The 15,747-nt window shown below is 40.0% G+C and overlaps 2 protein-coding genes across 3 annotated transcripts in view; one reads left to right on the forward strand and one right to left on the reverse strand.

The window, feature by feature from the left end:
- Positions 1 to 3,907, forward strand: part of Bzw1 (basic leucine zipper and W2 domains 1) — a 15,343-nt gene extending 11,436 nt beyond the window's left edge. Inside the window, exons 9-11 of the mRNA XM_029538984.1 lie at positions 260 to 350; positions 825 to 947; positions 1,619 to 3,907. Of these exons, the coding sequence (XP_029394844.1) occupies positions 260 to 350; positions 825 to 947; positions 1,619 to 1,650 (246 nt within the window). The 3' untranslated portion in view covers positions 1,651 to 3,907. The remainder of the gene's footprint in view (positions 1 to 259; positions 351 to 824; positions 948 to 1,618) is intronic.
- A 5,326-nt stretch (positions 3,908 to 9,233) lies between these two features.
- Positions 9,234 to 15,747, reverse strand: part of Clk1 (CDC like kinase 1) — a 12,404-nt gene continuing 5,890 nt past the window's right edge. For both annotated transcript variants that reach the window (XM_021199430.1, XM_021199429.1), the window contains 8 exons: positions 14,941 to 15,057; positions 14,686 to 14,852; positions 11,909 to 12,003; positions 11,689 to 11,818; positions 10,512 to 10,594; positions 10,057 to 10,136; positions 9,759 to 9,849; positions 9,234 to 9,579 (listed from right to left, as the gene is read on the reverse strand). In XM_021199430.1, the coding sequence (XP_021055089.1) occupies positions 9,436 to 9,579; positions 9,759 to 9,849; positions 10,057 to 10,136; positions 10,512 to 10,594; positions 11,689 to 11,818; positions 11,909 to 12,003; positions 14,686 to 14,839 (777 nt within the window). In that variant the 5' untranslated portion in view covers positions 14,840 to 14,852; positions 14,941 to 15,057 and the 3' untranslated portion in view covers positions 9,234 to 9,435. The remainder of the gene's footprint in view (positions 9,580 to 9,758; positions 9,850 to 10,056; positions 10,137 to 10,511; positions 10,595 to 11,688; positions 11,819 to 11,908; positions 12,004 to 14,685; positions 14,853 to 14,940; positions 15,058 to 15,747) is intronic.

Genomic DNA, 15,747 nt, shown 5'->3' on the forward strand with positions numbered 1-15,747 from the left:
AACTGAAGTCTGATTTGATACTGCTGAGGGAGTGTCGGGAAATGGGAAGGTTTTCTCTTCACTCCATTGGAGGAGATCTTACATTTTTCTGCTCCATTTTTTTATTCCTAATTTCCAATGAACTGATGACAGTGGTACAGGTGAGCTATGATCCATATTGTGGGAATTTATAACAGATGATTATTACAATGAGTCATTTTTCTTTTCAAAGCAATACAGCCCTCTACTCGCTGCCTTCACTACTCAAGGTCAGTCTGAGCTGACTCTGCTACTGAAGATTCAGGAGTATTGCTATGACAACATTCACTTCATGAAAGCCTTCCAGAAAATAGTGGTGCTTTTTTATAAAGGTGAGTAAATCGTTGGTTCTGTGAAAGTTGTATAAAAATACTGGAAATAAATAAGGAGGAGGGTCTGGACATGGATCCCTGTATTCACAAAGTAAAATCATCCGTGGTTGAATTGAGAGTTGTTTTACTATTCCTTTTAAGTCTGCCTATCACTGTTGTGTTGACTGGCCTGGAACTTGGAGCCAGGCCGATAGGCAACTCAAAAGATCCACACGTCTCTGCCTCCACCTCCCAAGTGAGTCAAAGGCGTGTTTCCCCACACTCAGCAGAATTGGGTGTTTTATTTGGTACATTGCTATTAGTACATCTGTGAACTTGTTCACAACATAAATACAAGTTAAATTTATAAGTGAGACCCTATCTCTCCCCACCCTGCCCTTACCCCACAGAAAAACAATCCATGTGCCAGAGTAGCATTTGTACCTTGTGTGGTTCAGTGTTCAAACTTGCTAATATATGTGACTGTTGTTGTAGCTGAGGTCCTGAGTGAGGAGCCCATTCTGAAGTGGTATAAAGACGCACATGTTGCAAAGGGCAAAANTGTCTTCCTTGAGCAAATGAAGAAGTTTGTAGAATGGCTCAAAAATGCTGAGGAGGGTAAGTCTTTTTGTGTAATTGATGGGAATTGGGTGGTGGCATTTGGTTTGTTGCCTCCCAGGTGCTAGGATCGCCAAATATAGGCCAGTTACTGGAAATAGGCTTGAATGCGACACAGATTAATCTTCACACACATTTCTTCCTGTGTGTGTAAGATTTATTTTGTGTTGAGTACACTGTAGCTATCTTCAGACACACCAGAAGAGGGCATGAGATCTCATTACAGATGGTTGTGAGCCACCATGTGGTTGCTGGGAATTGAACTCAGGACCTCTGAGTCGGTGCTCTTGACCACTGAGCCATCTCTTCAGCTCCTGTATATATTGTTCATATTACCCATGGTTGTCTCTTTTTAACAAGAGGGGAGGCTAGACATTAATCATTGTAATTTAGTGTTGTGTGAGTGCCATGAAATATGTGGAGAACAACTCAACTCCTTATAACAGTGATCAAACTGGTTAGACGATAGCAGAGGTTAGCTTACTGGTCTTATTGGCTCCAACATGGTGTCTTACACTAAACACCAGGGAAATTGAAAGTCTTGAGATATATAAATATGGACTTGTTCTCAGTTGATATTGGTCAAATTCTGAAATTATTATAAAGTTTCAAATAATGGAAAATGGCTTCCTGAAACAAAATTTTTGACTATTTTTCAAATTCTTTTCTAGAATCTGAGTCTGAAGCTGAAGAAGGTGACTGAATTTTGAAACAACATCCTCAGTAAAGCAAACAGGAGTTGTAGATAAAATGTCATGTCTCATGTGTCCTGGTTCTTAACATCTTCCTACCTCCCTATATCAAGCATGATATAAGGGCTTTCATGGCAATTTTTATTTTAACTGTTTTTATGGTTACTGGAAATGTTGGGTTTGGCTGAAACCACGTGTAAGGAGCTGCAGGAGCCGTAGAATTGAATCTGATGTTGCATTGGTTTTCAGTTACCTTCTACCTCCTGTATTTTCTACTGTAATAATGTGATGTAAGGCCTTCCGCAATGAGCAGTTCACTTTATTCCCTGGGTTTTCTATATAAACAGTTTTCAAGATATGATTTGGTTAAAAACAATTTGTTACAAAAAGATTCTGTTTGCAAATTAAACTGTAAAAGTATCCAAAGTCTCAAAGGGCAATGATTTGTGTGATAACTTAGTGTGTCCAGAGCCCTGTTCATCNGTGAAAATCCTGTAGATGATTGAATCCATAACATGAATCCTGGCGTTGGTTATATNTGAGCATTTTCTTATATTTTTAGCCCCAGATGTTTGATTTCTGGGTATCATCCTTAGTAAAGCCATGGAAAGCAAACTTGAGTTTGAGAACTACATGTGGCAGAGGTAGGAAGAAGGAAACAGTCTTTTCCAGAAATGTCTAGGTTCGTTTGTATCTTTCCAGGTAGAACAAGTTGATGACTCCTCACACAGACGTTCTACCCCAGGATACAGCCAGACTGTTAGGAACTGAGTCAAGGAAATGCTTGTCACTAAACCATACGTTTGTTGGGAGNGTTTGGNTGAGCGTGTTCTAACAGGATCTCTGTATGACTCCATTTTCCTTTGTGAAGGTGAAGGACAGTCATTCGCGGTCTGCCATCCAGTTGTCTGGGCCTGGCCTCATTCTACTATATTCAAGCCCCTAGTCACTCACCCTAGTTGCCATTTTCTTAAATTGCCATGANCCAAATACTTAAATTGATTAATCCATTTATTTTAATGGCTGCCTTCGTTGCTTTTCTTTTTGCTATCCATTTATAGTTAGTTGGTAGGGGAAGATGTAGCCACCTTTTTGGGAAAGGCTAAAAGTGAACATTTTGAAAGTTTGTTTGTTTGTTTTTTTAAATTGGTAAAAGAAAATAGTAAGAATAATGCCACCAGAGACTTCAGTGGAAATTGCCCATTTTGAAGGTGCCATCCTTAGAAGCCAAGAATTTGGTATTTAAAGTTTATCTTGAGAGAATAACATGTAATATAATTTGAAATAAAGGTATAGTAACCTTAAGAGCATTGTAGCAAAAACATTGGTGGGTGGGGTGAATTTGTAAAATGAATGACTTTGATAAAGTTTTATGCACAGGCAAATGTATTCATTAGATTCTGTGTAGTGATCTGCTTTCCCTTTGTAATTTGTAGTCCTAAAAAGATTTTTTTTTTTTTAAATAAAGTCCATCCTTACATTTAGGTTTTATAGATCAGTCTTTTTATTCCCCCAATCCCATTGATCCCTAATGTCGTGCTGTATGTCGTGCTTTCAGATGTCAACTGTGTATAAGTGTTAGGAACAACTTGTCCATAGAACTTGCAGACTAAACACCTCACAGATTCCAATGTAGCCAGAACTACATTGCCATTTCTACAACCAGATCCTTGCATGTTAACCGCCGTTCAAAACGCACCGTTTATTATATACTGTGTATAGTGAGAGTGTGTAGTCTTCCAGAACTACATTATGATCTTTGATCATTGATCTCCCCCCCCTTTATACACAGTAGTGTTTACTTAGTATAATAGCACATGGGTAAGGCACCTGTGAGTACAATGTAAAGAAAGGGATTTATGAAATTATTCTCATTTTAAGTTTAAATGCCAACCTATGGCCTCCAATATGTAATTCTTAATGGAGATGTGAAAACTGTACTCTGAATCATGATTGGGTAACTGTTGATTGAATTCCTAACTTGGTGTCAGTTTCTAAGGCCTTTGTGTCTTGGATACTGTACTGTGTGTTTAGAACTGATAAGTGTCACCTTATTCTGGGATTATTGTCCTAGAAATATTCTGTTCTTATGAATTTTCAGATACCAAAATGCCACATATTTTACTCAGCATAACGATTGGTGGTGAGGGGAAATGCATGTGACCAAGAGATTAACTTATAACAGTATTCAAGCTTTTTCCATTATCCAAATCCCCAGAAACCTTTTCCCCTAATAGCACCCCAATAAATTTTAATATAGATACACTATGTACTGTGTCTGTGCTTTATACATGAAACACATTTTTGTATCCTGAAAAAAGTGTTTTAATAGTTTTATTTTTCATAGTATGAAAGTTTGTTAGATCTCTCACCTCTGATGCTGGGGCTTGAACCCAGTCTTGTACCACCCAGACATTTTGAGACGGTCTTGTTGAGATGCTCTGGGTAGCTTTGAACTCATTCTGTCACTCAGGCTGTAAACCTCCTTCCTTAGCCTCCTGTGTACTTAGGGGTCTAGGCCTGTAATGGGTGACTTGGGGTCTGAGTCCCTGTTCAGGTTGTCCCTCAGGCCACCACCTGCACCAGGCTAAGCATTTCCCTTTGGTTTGAGAGCTTTGTAAGGCTTTGGGAATGAGAGAAAAAGGCAGCAGATTGGCTGCAACTTTGAGGCTAGTCCTGGCTGGCCTGGAACTCTGCCTCTTCCCCCCTGGTGCTGGGATTAAGTGTGCATTTACCACACCTAGCATGAAACAGGTTCTTGATTTGGTTGTAGATTTATCTTTGAATAGAATCATCTGTGTTTCTTCTAAAGTAAAATAAATTCACTGGAAATCCTTACAAGTGGTCTATTTCAAAGTTGTGGACATAGCACCAGAAAAATGGTTTTGAAATTTTGCCACTTGCTTTATCTTTTTCTATTGCCATGACAAAACACCAGGACCAAGGCAGTTTACAAAAGCATTTCATTTGGGAATTCAGTCTTAGAGGGTTAGAGTCCATGCTTATGAGCTTAGTGTGGGGTTGTGGCTGGAGCATGGCAGCAGGTTGAGATTCTCAACACCCAGGAGGCAGACACTGAAAACGGCAAAGGCTTCACCTCCAAGCAAAAAGCCTACCACCAGATGTACAACCCCAATCCTTTGCAAACAGTTCCACCTATTGGTGGTGGTTATTCTCATGGAGACACCCACACATGTCAACAACTGTACTGGGCTTTTAGAACTCAGTTAACTTGGTTGATGTGACTAACAAGCCAAAATGGGTGTAATTACTGAACTATTTGTAAAATTTTATTTCTCAGGTACTACATAAAATAAGCAATTATGGAAAGTCTTAACTTTGTTAGGATTTATGTGTATTAATCTTTATCAATCTGAAGTACTTCTACACTGAGATCTAAGACTTAAAATGCTAGGAATAAACTGAGCATGGTGACAGACACATGCTGTCAATCCAGCATGGAGAAAACAGCAGGTAGATCTGAGTTTGGCCAGCTAGGGATACATGTTTGTCGAAAAGGAGTGAGAGTAGGGAAGTGTAAGGTTCAGTAGACTCGATTTAAACAATCTGGGAAAATCTGCCAAGTGCTTTTGACTGGAAAAATTGTAGAATTGGCTTTTTCTTGAGGAAAAACTCTTGGTCATGGTGGTTGTAACTGGGGGCTGTAGTTCAGCAGAGAAGTCTTGTCTGTTAGGTGTGAGGCCTTAGGTGCAATAACTACTGCCAAAAGGCTTCCTTCCTTCATTCTCCTTCCTTTTAACTGGGGTGTCATCAGCTCTGCATTTCAACTAAATGGCAAAGATAGTTTAGTAACCCCTTCTTGTAGAACTGTTAGAGATCAGCTGATGAGAATGTAATCCCTGGCCCAGTACTGTTGTCTAGACATAGAAGGTGGATTATCCAAAGTGAGTTTGAGACCCTCATGAAATTTGAATGTTTACTATTGTGTAGTGGACTCAAGTTGCTGCAATTAGCAAGTATTCCTGAGCTGTCCTCTTTCAGAACTCCAAGACAGGGCCCATTTAAAAATAAGGTGGCTGGAGAGCTCACCAACTGGCACAACACCATGTACTTAGGAATTACCATGGGCTGGAGAGATGATTCAGTGGTTAAGAGCAATGACTGCAGCCCGGCGTAGTGGCACACACCTTTAATCCCAGCACTCAGGAGGCAGAGGCAGGCAGATTGAGTTTGAGGCCAGCCTGATCTACAAGGTGAGTTCCAGGACAGCCAGGGCTATACAGAGAAACCCTGTCTCAAAAACAACAAAAAAGCACTGACTGCTCTTCCAGAGGTCCTGAGTTCATAATCCCAGCAACCACATGGTGGCTCACAACCATCTGTAATAGGATCTGATGCCCTCCTCTGGTGTGTCTGAAGACAGCTACAGTATACTTACATATAAATCTTTTTTAAATTACCATAAAATCCAATTTTATTTTATTTTTTTTAAAGATTTATTTATTTATTATATGTAAGTACACTGTAGCTGTCTTCAGCCACTCCAGAAGAGGGAGTCAGATCTTGTTAAGGATGGTTGTGAGCCACCATGTGGTTGCTGGGATTTGAACTCTGTACCTTTGGAAGAGCAGTTGGGTGCTCTTACCCACTGAGCCATCTTGCCAGCCCCAAAATCCAATTTTATTAAGCCGTCTTCCTACTTGATGCCAGTTTCAAAGCTGGGTCTCTGTTTTTACATTGTGCTTGTACATTTTTTTTTTTTAAGATTTATTTATTATATGTAAGTGCACTGGAGCTGTCTTCAGACACTCCAGAAGAGGGCATCAGATCTTGTTACAGATGGTTATGAGCCACCATGTGGTTGCTGGGATTTGAACTCCCGACCTTCGGAAGAGCAGTCGGGTGCTCTTACCCACTGAGCCCTCTCACTGGCCCCTTGTACACTTGATGTGCCCACTCACAGGCCAGATTGCATGTGTCAGGACTCTACCATGTTGGTTCTGGGGCTTGAACTCAGGGCGTTAGGCTTGGTGACAAGCGTATTTACTAAGCCTTCTTGCTGGGTTTTTTGAAACAGGGTCTCACTATTCAACTCTTGCTGGCCTGCAACTTCCTGTGAAGAGTTGGCCTTGATCATGAGATCCACATGCCCTTGACTCTCAAGTGTTGGAATCAAAGACATATGCCATACCCAGTGTAAAAGTGATTTAGGATTTATGGGTGCTAAGAATCAACCCTGGTCCTCTGGAAAAGCAGCCAGTGTTCTTACCACTTCAGCCTCTCAAGTGTGATTTTTTTTTTCCCAATGCCAAGTTGAACACGAGTCTTGAGGTTTAAGTGTACTTCAACTGTTTAGCAACCACCAAAATCATACTGGATTACTAGGAACTTTTTTTTTTTTTTTTGGTTTTTTCGAGACAGGGTTTCTCTGTGTAGCCCTGGCTATCCTGGAACTCACTCTAGACCAGGCTGGCAAATCTCCAGCTTCCATTTTCTGAGTACTGGGATTACATGTATGTGCCAGCATACCAAGTGTTCACAGTTGATTCTTATAGAAGACTACCTCTATTTAATACTAAATTATTGTAGCACATAGAAAATAACTAACTGGCCAGGTGTGGTGGCACACACCTTTAATCCTAGCACTTGGAAGGCAGAGGCCAGCCTGGTCTACAGAGTGAGTTCCAGGACAGCCAGGGTTACACTGAGAAACCCTGTCTCGAAAATACAACAAAAAACTAAGCTACAATACCACTAAGTGTGACTCAGCGGTAGAGCATTTGCCTAACATACACAAGGCTTAATCCCTGGAATCATTAAAAAAAAAAAAAAAAAAAAAGGAAAAGAAAACAACTAAATCATTACTAGTGGACAAAAGCTACCAACTAAAGACATGGACAATATCACTGAATGCTATGCAGTATGATTATGGGAACACACAATGCTATGCCAAGGGAAAAAAAGTGTATGGCAACTGCCTATTCCTGTAATTTCTATCTTCATTTTCTGTGTAGCCCTGGCTGCCCTAACTCTGTAGACCAGGCTCTCCTTCAACACCTGCCTGTCTCCTCAGTGATGGGACTAAAGGTGTGCACCACCAGCATGATTTCTATCTTTAATCAATCATGAAGTGACTATAGAATCTAAAAGTGCAAATGTTTCAACTGGACACATTGTGCTCAGGGTAATATATGTAGCGTGTGCAATGCAACGGGAATCCTTTCTTCATGTCTTCCCTGTGCTCTTGGGCATGGTCCAAAAGAATCCAATTGAGACAGAATCTTTGAAGTTTGCTGTTTTCCACTCAAGCTTCTGCCTTGCTTTAAACAGGCACTGAGCATCTCCTCTGTGTACACGTGTGCACTTCCCCAACCCCACGGCAAGGACAGAGGTTTTATTACTTAAGGAATAGTTTTACCTTTAGGGTCTCCACTCTTGGGAGTTGGAATCCTTTGGGCAGCAAGAGGATTTGTAAAATGACCTGCAATTCTTAAAACCCCTCTAGGCATTTTGAACTCATTTTAAAAAGTATCCTATTTATGTGCCCATGTAGAAGTCAAAGAACCACCTTCAAGTGCTGGTTCTTTCCTGCCACTGTTTGCTTCCAGAGCTCAAACTCAGGTTGTCCAATCCATCAGCAAATGTCACTTGAGCCTGCTCAATTTTTAAGATTTTTAAAAGAAACACCAAAATTAAATAATAAAGACCATGGAATTGAGGCTTGGTGAAGTCCTGATAAAGCACAGGATTCACATATCCCATCTGCATGTATAAGCAGGCAAGGCAACCTCAGCCTCCACAGGCATTTATGCATAGAGGTGTACAGATACATGAACATCTGCCTCACAATGGCTACAAAGACTTTAGAGTTCATTTCTTAGCCTGAAGAGTAAGAGTAACAAGCAGAATACAGCACCATACAGACTGACCAGAAAACAGCAGTACTAAACTTGAGCAAGAATAAAAGGAAAACAAAACCCTAATCTTTTAACTTAGAGAAAGGATGCCCTAATACTCACTTTTTTATTTTTATTTTTTAAAGATTTATTTATTATATCTAAGTACACTGTAGCTGTCTTCAGATGCACCAGAAGAGGATGTCAGATCTCATTATGGATGGTTGTAAGCCACCATGTGGTTTCTGGGATTTGAACTCAGGACCTTTGGAAGAGCAGTCAGTGCTCTTAACCACTGAGCCATCTCTCCAGCCCAATACTCACTTTTTAATCTCATAAAAATGTAATAAACAAGGGGCTGGTGAGATGGCTCAATGGATAATAGCACCCGACTGCTCTTCCAAAGGTCCGGAGTTCAAATCCCAGCAACCACATGGTGGCTCATAACCATCCGTAACAAGATCTGACGCCCTCTTCTGGAGTGTCTGAAGACAGCTACAGTGTACTTACATTATAATAAATAAATAAATCTTTAAAAAAAAAATGTAAACAAAGTTGGGTCTGGAGAAGAGAACTGGCTGCTGTTCTCAGGAGGGCCCAAGTTTAATTTCTAGCACCCTTTTCTGGCCTGCAACTGTGTGGTGCAGGCATACATGTAGGTGAAAATACCCCCACACACATAAAAAGGCAAAGTTATCTTCAGACTTTAACTGCAGAAAGACAGTACACCAAGCTTCAGACCTTTATACATTCATAAGCACAAAGTTTATTTCAAATAAATCATTCTATAATTACTGAAAGATGTTATTTGGCTTGGCCATGTATTTAATAAAGCATCTAAAAAACATAAAATATTTTACAAATTAAGCTATACAAAATAAATTAAAAGCTAGACTGATACAGTCTGTAAGATTCCTTTCAAAGCACCGTGTTTATAAATCATGTATGCTTTTTCAGTGGATAAAAGAAAGGATGCTTTAGGGCTTCTTTGAGAGTAATTCTTTTGGTGGGATCATACTCCAACATTTTCCCAATGAGGTCAAAGAGAAGCTCATGTTCGGCATCCTGAGATAGCATAAACTCCTGAAACAGAAAGACAAACATTCTTACTGCTGCACTTTGTTCTCTCCACCATAAAAACAGAAGGAACCGTTTACGATCATGGGATGCCAGGTTACCAGGCCTCTCTTTTGGAGGTTGATACCCCAAAAGTGGGAGCATGCATGTCCTGGTTATTTAAAAGAGTATCCAACAAGGCCTACCTTCAGAGGTTTACAGCGCCGAGAAACATATCTGCCTGCAGAACTATGTTCATCCCAATCTAATCGATCATGATGGAAATATCTGCGTTTCCTAAAACAGTTAAATGTTCACATTTACCATACTGACTTCCCCAAACTCAAAATAGCAAAGGTAAAGATTTCCTTAGTATATTAGAATATCTACTCTGTTTCTAGAAAGTTAGAGCAAAGGAACAAATAGCTTAAAAAATAAATAAATAAAAGTTCCAATTAAAATCCAGAGGTACTACTGCAGATGCCGTGGCTCAGGTAAACATACCTGGTTTTCTGTATCATGTGCTTTGGTAGTGGTCCAAGAATCCTTTCCATCATTGCTAAATGTTCCCTGCTATCATGAGTCTGAAATAAAAACATTTGTTACCTTATACTTTGTGCCCCATTTAACAATTAGTTCTCCAGTTCTAGCTGCTCAGAAGTCACATAAAAGATTACCATTAAAATGACACCCGGCTCAACTGCAGGAAAACAAAGTATTATAAGCCTCAAACTTGCACCTCATCTTCCCTAAATGGTTGGAGACAACTGCTTACAGTAGTCGTAAAGCTGCCTAAGGCAGACAATTTTAATTTCTTGTGCTTTACTAATCTAACTAAAAACAAACAAACTAACAAAAACCACCCCACCCGTTGTGTAAATACCTTCTTTAGAGTAGTTTACACAGATAGGCACTTTTTAATGCAGAGCCACTAAAGCACACCATTCATTGTCACTTACCGGAAAAACTGTAAATCCAAGATAATACTCGATAAGAATACATCCTATACTCCAGACATCACATGGCTGTGACCACCCTAGGGCTGCAAAGCAAAGCACAATGTCAGTGTAGAAACCCTCACTATTTCTGGGAATCCTCAGAGCAAATTAGGCTAGGACAGCCCGCCAAGTTCTGAATTTATTGAAATGCCCTGACTTCAATGTATAAGGTGCTTGATTAATCTTGCATTTTCATTTTCTTTTCTTTCCTTCCCCCCCCCCCCCCGAGTCAGGGTTTCTCTGTGTAGCCCTGGCTGTCCTGGAACTCACTTTGTAGTCCAGGCTTGCCTCGAACTCAGAAATCTGCCTGCCTCTGCCTCCCAAGTGCTGGGATTAAAGGCGTGCGTCACTACACCTGGCTCATTTTCATTTTCTTTACCACACTCCAAGAGCACTGGATTACACCATACAGTCTCTCTGACATACTTAGGTACATGGCAGGCAATACAATTTGTTCTTTAAAGTACATTCTTTTTAAGTTAGATTCTGGCTGTATAGGTCAGGTAAGTATTGAGCAAACAACATACCTGGAGTTTAGTAAGATTCTAAAATGCCCACTCAACAATACATTTCTCAAAAACAATCTCATTTTTAAGGCTAAGGATCATTTGTGAGATTCACAGCTGGTTAGCTGAGACATCAACCATCTGTTTTTGGAACAGGATCTCACTATGTGGAGCTCAGGCTGGCTTCTAACTCAAAAGAGATCTACCAACCTCTGATTAAAGACATGTGCCACCATGCCCAGCAATTTGAAGATTCTCAACATAATTTCAAATACTGTTGTCTATTTTCCTTTTCTTCATGATAAAAACTTAGGCAAGAGATGTACCATTGAGCTACATTCCTTAGTCTGGAGTATTATTTAATGAGAAAATCATCAACAAAACAGTCATAGAAGTCTGGCAGTGGTGGTGCACACCTTTAATTCCAACACTTGGGAGGCAGAAGCAGGCAGATTTCTGAGTTCAAGGCCAGCCTGGTCTACAGAGTGAGTTCCAGGACAGTCAGGGCTACACAGAGAAACCCTGTCTTGAAAAAACCAAAAAGCAGTCATACAAATAACTCCCAAAACTACAAATTTTTATATTGGATTCAATATAGCAGTGTAGATTGTTTCAGCATACCAAGTACCAACCTAAAATAACTTCAGGTGCTCTGTAATGTCTTGTAGATACCAATGTGCTGTGGTGTTCATCATCATATGTTGCACTTCCAAAGTCCACCACTTTAATATCTGGATTTACTATAGTACGTTCATCACGTTTCTGAAAAGCATAAGTGACAAGTTATAAAGCCATACTATTGAAACGAAAGTATTCATTAGCACTATGATAATCACGCTGTAAGGTGCTCACCATTTTGGGATTATAAGCCTCTGTGTAGTCAGACTTCACAAATAAGATGTTTTCAGGCTTCAAGTCTGTATGAGTCAATTTATTACTATGCAAAACTGGAAAGAAGTACATAGTCAGTCTCAAATGTCAAAACAAAATCGTAAGTCCTATATTGTGACATATGCCTATAATCATAGCAGTAAAAAAGTTGACACATGAAAATCTAACTGAGTCCTCTTTGTTTGTGACAGGGTCTATAGCCCTGGGCTTTCCTAAGACTTACTCTGTGGAACAGTCTGGCCTAGCCTGCCTCTGCTATGTGAATGCTGTGAGTAAAGATGTTTATTTACCACCCAGCCTGGCTGAGATTGTCAGAACAAACAAGATGGTCTGGTGAGATTGCTCAGTGGCATGGACATGGACTACTATTCAAAGACCTGGGTTCAAGTTCCAGCACCCATATTAAATGGCACAACCAACTGAAACCTGGGGGGTCTGAAACCCTACAATCAAGTTTATGTTGTGCACACATGAAAATAACAAAATTAAAGGAAAAAAAAAAAAACCTTTGGTGTCTTCCTATATAATGTAGAAAGTAATCAACAATCGTAGTCCAGTAAAGAATTCCCCAGAGGTGTGAGGTCTGATAATGAATGCCTTCCATCCATACAAGGTTCTATCCACAACATTCAGGTGGTTGATAGATAGATACTAGGGCAGGATACTGAAATCTGAGACATCCAGACTGCCTCAAATCATTGGGGAAGGAAGCCCTGTCATCGCCAACTATAGTGATGCTGGATATAGTGGCAGCACTACAATCTTAGAACTAGGACAGAGCACAAGGTTGCCGTGGACTGCACAATGAGACTATGTTTCTCAGTAACAAGAAAGGCTTCCATCAGTAACCCCAGTACTTAAAAAAGGTCAGTCAGAGGGCTGCCAATAAAGACAATGGCAACAGGGTACTTCTGGTTTACATATCTTATTCAGGGGAAAGGAGGCTGTCTTAAACTGAGGGTTGGGGCTGGAGAGATGGCTCAGCGGGTAAGAGCACCGACTGCTCTTCCAAAGGTCCTGAGTTCAAATCCCAGCAACCACATGGTGGCTCATAATCATCCGTAACAAGATCTGACGCCCTCTTCTGGAGTGTCTGAAGTCAGCTACAGTGTACTTACATATATGATAAATAAATCTTAAAAAAAAAAAAAAAACACTGACTGCTGCCGGCCATGATGGCACACGCCTTTAATCCCAGCACTTGGGAGGCAGAGGCAGGTGGATTTCTGATTTCGAGGCCAGCCTGGTCTACAAAGTTGAGTTCTAGGACAGCCAAAGCTACACAGAGAAACCCTGTCTCAAAAAACAAGAAGGAAAAAAAAGAAAAAAACCACTGACTGCTCTTTCAGAGGTCCTGAGTTCAATTCCCAGCAACCACATAGTGGCTCATAACCATCTGTAATGGGACCTGGTGTCCTCTTCTGATGTGTCTGGAGACAGCAACAGTGTACTCATATGAATAAAATAAATCTTCAAAAAGAAAAAAAACAGAACAAAACCAAACTGAGATTTGTTGCATTTAAATTTTTTAGGACTCTAGGCTAAATCAGTCTTATGCATATACTTTTTATCTTTTGTTTTGAGATAAAAAGATGGCCTCAAACTTAGATTAAAAAGCTACTTGAAAATTCTGATCTTTTGGGGCTGGAGAGATGGTTCAGCAGTTAAGATGGTCGCTCTTCTGGTCTTGAGTTTAATTCCCAGCACCACATGGTGGCTCACATCTATAGTGGAATCTGATGCTCTCTGGCACACAGGTTTACATGTAGATAGAATACTCATACATTAAGTAAATAAATCTTTTTTTAAAAAAAAAAATTGTTTACTTTTGGGTTTTTGTTTTTGTTTTGCCATCTGCTAAGGGCTAGAATTAGAGGCATGCACCACCATGCCCAGCTTATAAGGTGATGGAGATCCAACCCAAGCTTTGCGCATGCTGAGCCAGCACCCATTTAGCCACACTCCCAGCTTTCTTCCTTTTTTTTTTTTTTGAACTATTTATTTTATGTATATGAGTTGAGTAGTACATGTAGCTGTATTTTAGACACATTGGGTCATATTACAGATGGTTGTGAGCCACCATGTGGTTGCTGGGAATTGAACTCAGGACCTCTGGAAGAGCAGTCAGTGCTCTTAACCCCTAAGCCATCTCTCCAGCCCACAAGTCTAGCTATGATGGATAATACACTATTCACTGAATTAAATACTACAGATGAACAACTTGTAAGCAACTAAATTAATTTCACAATCGTTTCTCTTCTCTGGAGATTGAACCCAAGGATGTGTGATTAAGTCTTCCTCCCACCCCTATTGTCAACTATAGCGATTAAAATGTATATTCAAATCTTTTGTAGTTTTTTTCTCTTCTTCAAAACAGGGTTTTGAAGCCTTGGCTAGCCTTGAACTCAGAGATCCGCCTGCCGCTGCCTTCGAAATGCTGGGGAGTTAAAGGTGTCTACCATCGCCTGACCTTTTAAACCATTCTTAACAAGCTTGCTATCTATTAATCAGCATCCAATCCCCCAATTAGTCTGTATATACTCTCAGGCCAGGCTTTTAAATCCCACAGTAGAGCTCATCTTCTAGTCTTCTGTAATGATGGGGGCAGAACAAAAAAGGTCTCATTTCTGTCACTGAGCTAGAGTCCCTAGAGTTCCACCAGATTCTTCTTTTTAATGATCCAAATTAGTCTTGACATTAGTCTCAAACTCAAATTTTAGAAGAAATAAAGAACTTACAGTTTACAGATTTGCATATTTGATATGCCATCTTCCTGATATGATCCATTCGAAACGGCAGAAAACTGTTTTCCTTAATGAAATCGTAAGTACTAAGCCCCAAAAGTTCAAACACAATGCAAATGTGACCTCGATGCTCAAACCACTCCAACATCTGGACACAACGGCTATAAACATGTAAACAAAACAACTCAATAATAGGGCTTACAATTCAAACCTCTCTGAAACTATTTCAAGTTTTAATTTGATACTTACAAAGTACTATGGGGGTCTGTTGTATTCAAGTGTTCCAAAACTTGTATTTCCGATTGAGCAGCTTCACAGTATCTATCCACATTTTTAACTATTTTTACTGCTACATGTCTACCTCCCCTGTTAAAGAAAATAAATGTAAGATTTAGAAGGTGATAGATGCCAGGCAGTGGTGGTGCACACCTTTAATCTCAGCACTAGGGAGGTGGAGGGAAGCAGATTTCTGAATTTGAGGCCAGCCTGGTCTACAAAGTGAGTTCCAGGACAGCCAGGGCTACAGAGAAATCCTGTCTCGAAACAAACAAACAAACAAACAAATGGTGATAATCTAGCAGCTCACACCTGTAGGTAGCTCCAGTTCCAGAGGACCTGATCCCCACACACAGACACATTCGGGCAAAGCACCAATGCACAGAAAACAAAGTAAAAAGATGATGACCCAAGGTAGTGTAATGGCATGCCTTTAATCCCAAGCACTCTGGAAGCAGAAGCAAGAGGATGCCTAAATTCAGAGCCAGCCTGGTCTACACAGTGAGTTTCTGGACTACAGAGGCCCTGTCTCAAAAAACAAGCCAACCAACTAAAACAAAACAACAACAACAAAAAATCCCCACACCACTAAATAACAACGAACAGTCTAGATTAAGTTAATACTATTAATACAACAATGTTGAAAAAAACAAAAAACAAACAAAAAAAAAAACTATCTCAATCTGTTTTCTTTTCTTTTCTTTTCTTTTTTAAAGATTTATTTATTTATTATATGTAAGTACACCGTAGCTGCCTTCAGACACTCCAGAAGAGGGCGTC

This window comes from Mus pahari, chromosome 5 (genome assembly GCF_900095145.1).
Source record: "Mus pahari chromosome 5, PAHARI_EIJ_v1.1, whole genome shotgun sequence".
NCBI classification, from domain to species: Eukaryota; Metazoa; Chordata; class Mammalia; order Rodentia; family Muridae; genus Mus; species Mus pahari.